The 6,914-nt window shown below is 41.0% G+C and overlaps 1 protein-coding gene across 1 annotated transcript; it reads right to left on the bottom strand.

Moving 5' to 3' along the window:
* Positions 1 to 704: 704 nt before the first annotated feature.
* On the bottom strand, positions 705 to 5,689 carry mrps33 (mitochondrial ribosomal protein S33). Its single transcript, XM_079581305.1, has 2 exons — positions 5,465 to 5,689; positions 705 to 926 (listed from the first exon to the last, which is right to left on the bottom strand). Exons 1-2 carry the CDS (start codon positions 5,677 to 5,679, stop codon positions 821 to 823), a joined length of 321 nt encoding a protein of 106 aa, XP_079437431.1. The 5' UTR covers positions 5,680 to 5,689; the 3' UTR covers positions 705 to 820.
* Positions 5,690 to 6,914: the final 1,225 nt, after the last annotated feature.

The following is a 6,914-nucleotide window of genomic DNA, read 5'->3' as shown; positions in this document are numbered from 1 at the left end:
AAAGTTTCTCATGAGACTAAAACTGTGACTAAAATGTCCAGATATTTTAGTCGACTAAAATAAGACTAAATAAAAATGAAAAGGAGAGACTAAAATCAGCCAAACTTCTATTGACCGTCTGAAAGAAAGTCATATCATTTAAATTCACTGCTAAAGGATCAGCTCTGAGCTTTGTTCATGTGGAGCAGCTCCATGAAGTCGAGGACCTTGATTAAATATGATTATGATGAATATTATAAATATAAGTCGATAAATTAGTCTTAATTTGGCATGCAATTTTAGTTGACTAAAACTAGACTAAAATTGAAATGTTTTTTTGGACTAAATCTTGACTAAAATTAAATTACATTTTAGTCAAAAGACTAAGACTAAAACTAAAATAAAAGATCAATCAAAATTAACACTGTCCTCAACATGAAAAGCAGCTCAGAAAATTATCAATTTTTAATGCGATACCAACAAATTTTACTGGTGTGGTTTATATTCAGGTGCGCTCAATAGTATCACGGTACTCAATTAAAAGAATTTGTTTTAGTGAAGACTAAAACATAATCTAAGAGACTTGAAATAATGTGAAAGTTTGGATAGTACCATAAAAATTCATTAAAAAAAAAATCAGATTAGATATGGTAAAAGAAATACAATGGGCTCTTATGCAGTGACCCCGCGTGACAGCCTAAAGCAGAATGTAGAGAAAGCAAAATAATGCAACATCACCTTGAAACAATTTATTAACGTCAAATCACAAAAAGCTCTTTTCAAAGTCCGATTGTGGCGATGGTAACGATATGACTGGATCTAAAGTCCGAACAGAGACCCGTCATTTCTTCTTGGTGGCCCGTTTTCCTTCTCCTTTCTTTGGTTTGCCTTTGCCTTTGAGTTTCCTCAGACGCCCCATCTCCTCCTTAAAGTCCTCGTGTTCATCCCTGAAATGTAAATAAAAATAGATTTTAGTCCAGAATCCCAGTCCATGTGTGCGGCTTCAGGTTAGGTAACAAATGAAGCAAGGGAAGATGAACAAAAACATTAGCTTGTATTTGAGACATTTCCATAATGCAAAGATTTCAAACATAATGAGCCTCATTCATGAACATCTTAAAAAACTTCTTAAAGGTCCTATATCATGCAAAATCGACTTATTGGAGCTTTTAGCCATGTTGTTATGCTATTGCTTTATTAAAAACCCCCCCAGAGTGGTTTGTGGCTTCATTCACGCAGCTCTCAGTAATCCTCCTGAATCCTGCTCTCTGAGGCTCCGCCCTCTCCTGGTGAACGACTGAGTGTTCAGTTGTGTCGTCACAGCGGAACGGAAGTGCTCGACGTCTGTAATGTAATGTCTTAATTCTATGCTTACGGACGGATTTTTATTTGTAAACCAGCCTTTTCATTATTTCTGTTGTAAGAAATCAATAAATAAAGGAAAGGGAACACAAAAAAAGAAGAAAGGATGTGCCCGAGGTGCTTCCAGGTCAGCTGTGGCCAAAACAAATGCAATGCAAATCCATGTTGTCGTCCCCACAGCTCAGTCACATGTCAGTGTTAAAGAGGAAACTCAGGAAACTGATGAAATGCTTTTGTTTTCATTTAGAAACTTAAGCCACATGGATCATTTGCTGCTGTAGCTTTAAGAAACAGCTGCTGAAATAAAAAAAAACACTAAAGGGAAATGTTTGGATCATTTGGATTTATTTTTCTCCTTAAAGGGGGCCTATTATGCAAAATCGACTTTTTCAAGCTTTACATCATGTTATTAAGTCATTCCCTCATTAAAACCATGCCTGAAGTGTTGCCTTGGCACATTCACGTATTTTCGAGTAATCTGTAGAAACTCTGATGGCGGCCATTTTAGGGATAAAACGCCTGATTCCTTCAGGAAACGCCCTCGACCTCCAGGATACGCCTCCGACCTTTCGTCACCAGCCGAGTAACCAACCACTGCTCCTCAGCAGAACCCCCTCCCCGCACTGTGTAGCCCTAAGATGTAAACAGAGTCATCATGGAGGATTAGCTTCATGTGTTGTGAACCGGAGCTACAGCAGACTTTTACAAAGACACACATCAGTGTTTCTGTTACCGAAACACCCAGGATTAAAACCGGTGACAAGAGCGCTTATTTCAGTGTCTGGTTCTGCGCTGGGCCTTGATGATGCACAGAGCCTCCGGAGAAAGCTAATGCTAAGCTAAACCTCGAGTCATCACGTGGAAACGAGAAATATGCACAAATAAAGTCAATAAAACCACCACACACATAAAGAACCGTTTAACAATGATCACACACGGAGCCTGGCTTGTTGATTTGGAAGTTTATTGCTCACATTTCATCTACAATGGGTCATAGCCGAGTGGTTTTCTCCCGGAGCTAACAAGCTAGCCGCGACAAGCTAACGGGAAAATTCACTGAATACAAGCAGCATATTATGCATTGAAAACGTCACTAAAACAGGCAACTGCTTGAAGCAGCCTTTATGATGATCACACACTGAGCCGGGCTTGTTGATTGTGTAGTTTATTGCTCACATTTCATCTACAGTGAGTCGTAGCCGAGTGGTTTTCTCCCGGAGCTAAGGCACTATTAGCCGCGACAAGCTAACAACCTTCACCTTCACAACATTCATTGAAAACCGGCAGCATATTATGCACAAACAACGTCAATAAAGCCGGCAACTACTCGAAGCAGCCTTTACGATGATCACACAATGAGCCTGGCTTTACACATTTGTGGTTTATTGCAGACTTTTCATCAACAATGAGCTGTAGTCGATTATAACAAGCTAACGGGTAACCTCGAAAAACCATTGTCCACCTGCACAGATAATGTCCGTCTTTTGAATCGTATGGGCTCCTGCAGATCCTGGTGTCGTCCATGGGGGTATAGTTAGAGATCCATAGGGCATGGCAGATGCAAAGAGAGAGCCTCCAAACAGCAGTTATTTTTCAGGCAAGAGCCCCTTCCAAGCGTCCGGTGTGGAAGGTTCGTTTCCAAATAATATCCTGTGTGGCCATTGTTCACAAAGTGATAAACAGTAGCTCCTCTCCAACAATAAAAATTAAAATGCACCGATCGTAGTTTCAATACTGTTGAGACAAGCGGAGTGTTGTTGTGATGCCACAGACAGCGTGTGGAGGGGGCGTGTCGGAAAGGGTCAGAGGTTCTTAAAGAGACAGAGGCCTATTTCAAGTCATTTGCTAACGCCATTTTGAAAGAGCAATTTTATATAAGGCAGTTATTCTAATTTACTGCATTGACAGACCAACAGAAGGTTTCGTCATCATTGTAGTGTGATATAGACTGGTGCTATGTGGCTGAAAAAAGCATAATACCCCCTCTTTAAATGTCTTTGTTTGGACACTATGTTGTTGTTGACACTGTACAGTAGGGGGCGACATGCACTTTTGTTTGGCCTCACTCCACCAATAACTTTAAAGAAGAAGAAAAACAGCTGTTGGTGATGTCACTTCCCTTTCCCCTGTTTAAGGACGGACGGATTGTTCAAAATGCTGCTGAAGCTCTAGTTCTCAAAGCATCAGGTTAGCATTCTCCGTTATTTATGTATTTATGGGCTGTTGAACCACTTTGCTCCTCCCCATGTCTTTGTATCTTTATTTAGTAGGAAACTATGTTCATAATTCAGCGTTTGTTACATAATGCAACATGTTAGCATCGGGCTAATGCTAACGGTTAGCTAGCGCTTGCTACAACTGCCGTTTTTTCACTTCTACTGAACAATCTGCTGTGAGAAAATATCCATATGGGCCCGATTTACACTTGACTTTATTTATGTGATAAATAAGTTCATATTCCACCAGAAAATGGCTAAAAAGAGTGAAAATTGTGTTTCTCTAAAGATTCTATTTTCCCCCTCGGCGAAGCCACGCCCCCTTCTATGACGAGATGCCGTCTGTATCTATGTTGGATAAGGACATTCCGGCTGCAAATTGTTGGAGTGCAGACAAGGGCAGACAAGGGCATGGGGTCAGGCTCAATATTTATGCCGGGGGTTGGGCAGGGTCAGACAAAAAGTTGACCCACTCATTAGGGGTGGGCAATATGGCAAAAAAAAAATAAAAAAACATCACAATTTTAGTAAGGCTTGACCACAATTCCGATGTCGTCTCAATTCATGTAGTATCTGTAGCTTTCTAGCAGCAACTAAAGCCAAAAGTTCAGAAGCCCTATTGCGCATCAAGCAAAGTTAACGAACACAGCTTCAACTAAAGAGAGACGCACAAAAAGAAGGGCTTGCATTCTTTGTCAAGGAAATAATTATAAAATAAAAGTATAAAAATCTGCATGTGCTAGACAAGTGTGAAGATGAGTCTGAAGGTGTGATGCACATTCTGATCAGCGGCTGAGCACACTGTGGATTTCTTCTGTAGACTATTTCAGTTTCACAACTAGTAGAGACTGAAACATTTCCCAGCAGGGTCACTGTTAGAGAATTAACAATGGTGTTCGAGAGGGTAGATGGAAAATAGGCAGCAGTCTGGGTGTCTTACACAGTAGAGGTTTATTTACCATCGGTGACAGTACGTGTATGACAGTACAGCTTGGCCCAGTATGATAAATAGCAATTTATTATTATTGTTATCCTCTAACAGCTACAACCATTTGCGAGCTCAGGGTGTTTATCAGTCTACACTTAGGGTACTCTAGGCCTGAAAGATGTTTCTAATTACTCTAATTTATGTCCAAATACAGTCTGCATTCATCTCTCTATGCAGGTAAATAAACTATTACCTGTGAATATTTTCTTTAAAGAGGGGGTGTTATGCCTTTTTCAATCACATAGCACCAGTCTATATCACACTACAATGATGACCAAACCTTCTGTTGGTCTGTAAATGCAGTAAATTAGAATAACTGCCTTGTATAAAATTGCTCTCTCAAAATGGCTGTAGTGAAAGTAGTGGCAGCCTCTGGAGGGTCCTACACCTTCATGTTCAGGAGGCACCAGCAGCTTCAAATACCTGTCTGCTGCTTTGTAGCAGCTGTTCTCTTAATCTGATGTATTTGTCTGGCAGAAATCGTCCTCATTGAGCCTTTATCTGCACAAACCCGAGTGTGTCTGAATCATCCACAAATCTCTAAACAGTACGATGATTACGCTTAATCTTTCGTGAAATATCAAAGGTTTTCATACCTACTCCAAGGCATTCAACTATTTCACGCTTTTCATCAGCAGAGAGACCCTTTTACTTTCCCATATTGCTTGAAAATGGTGGTCTGCTTAATAATGTGGAACATCCTTTTTCAGTAGTTTTTCCCTTAACTGGGCTTAACCTGAAAACTAATCATCCCAGGCTTCTAAGATTGATGTCAGTGATTCAAAGAGCCCTGAGTTTAATTGAACTGTTTTTTTTTTTTACCTTTATGGCACTGAAATACAATTTGCACAATCACTCTGAACATAGTACACTAAGTTAAGAATGATTGGTTACTAGTTTAGTCTAGATTCAGTCTAACCTGAAGAGGCCCAAGTAGCGTAGCTTCTGGGTCATGGCGTAGTAGATCTTGTGCTGTGGGTACCAGTCGATCACTTCTTTCTTTTTGGCCAAAGGCTGTTCCTGGAAGAGCCGCACCACCTTCAGCGAGCGCTGGTCTGTGGGCCGCACCACGTCCCCAAAGATCTGTGCGCTCAGCCGGGCCATCCGCACCGCGTACGAGGAGAGGCCAGACATCGCTACCAAGGGGGCTACAGGGAGGGAAGACAACATGATTTATAGTGAGGGCCATAATTCTGCCTTATACTTTCAAACTGGTTAAACTGGTTGAACACACACATTCAGGGAGACCGAGCTAAACTGAGAGGTTGCGGTCGCAGAGTGTGATGTGGAAGCTTGATAGCTGCCTGAAAGGTGAGTTAACCAGAGCAAAAAAAAATAAAACACAACAACTTTTGGTTATAAAGTGAGTCAGCTTTCTTTCAGAACTTTACTTTAATTTCTCATAATTTCCAGGATGAATGAGCATAATCTAAAGGTTTTTAAATGGGGGGTATTATGCAAAATCGATTTATTCAACATTTTACATCATGCTATTATGTCATTCCCTCATTAAAAACATGCCTGAAGTGTTGCCTTGGCACATTCACGTATTTTTGAGTAATCTGTAAAAACTCTGACGGCGGCCATTTTAGGGATAGGTTTGCCTGAGTCCTCCTAGGAACGCCCCCACCTCCTGGAGACGCCTCCGAGCTTTCGTCACCAGCCGAGTAACCAACCACTGCCCCTCAGCAGAACCCCCTCCCCACTGATGCCACAGACAGCGTGTGGAGGGGGCGTGTCGGAAAGGCTCAGAGGTTCTTAAAGAGACAGAGGCCTATTTCAAGGCATTCACTACAGCCATTTTGAGAGAGACATTTTATACAAGGCAGTTATTCTGATTTACTGCATTTACAGACCAACAGAAGGTTTGTCATCATTGTAGTGTGATATAGACTGGTGCTATGTGGCTGAAAAAAGCACAATACCCCCTCTTTAATGATTGACTAAAAGCCATGTGTTTTTAGCTGGAGGCGAAAACATCTAAAATGGCCGACAGGGGAGCGTTGGGTCAAATTCTGTGGGGAGCGTTGGGCTACACATGAGACATTAGTGTCCCAAGCCTTTCATCCTTGACACCTGGTATTTCTGTCAACCGATGTATTAGTTGGCCGATATTTCGATATTTGACAATATTGATCTAATGCTGACAGAAGCCGATATCTCCGGGACCAGAAGTGATAGAGACTAGGTCAGGGCTCCCACAACGTCCTAGGCCTCAGGGTAGGACTGCTCGATTATAGAAACAATAATAATCACGATTATTTTAGTAATAATGGAAATCCATAATATTCAAACGATTATTTGTTTCCTTTAGACAAAAACCTTTATATATATATTTTTTAAAAAGTCCAAATTTTATTAAATATGCT

This window comes from Gobius niger, assembly GCF_951799975.1.
Source record: "Gobius niger genome assembly, chromosome: 22".
Taxonomy (NCBI): domain Eukaryota; kingdom Metazoa; phylum Chordata; class Actinopteri; order Gobiiformes; family Gobiidae; genus Gobius; species Gobius niger.
This window is presented reverse-complemented; position numbering and strand designations above follow the sequence as displayed.

What these genes read in the sequence shown, in the direction of transcription:
- mrps33 (XM_079581305.1), bottom strand. Translation starts at nt 5,679, where the DNA reads ATGTCTGGCCTCTCCTCGTACGCGGTGCGGATGGCCCGGCTGAGCGCA. An exon ending in CGCTACTTGGGCCTCTTCAG is followed by an intron (nt 927 to 5,464) that starts GTTAGACTGAAT and finishes TTTACATTTCAG; the next exon opens with GGATGAACACGAGGACTTTA.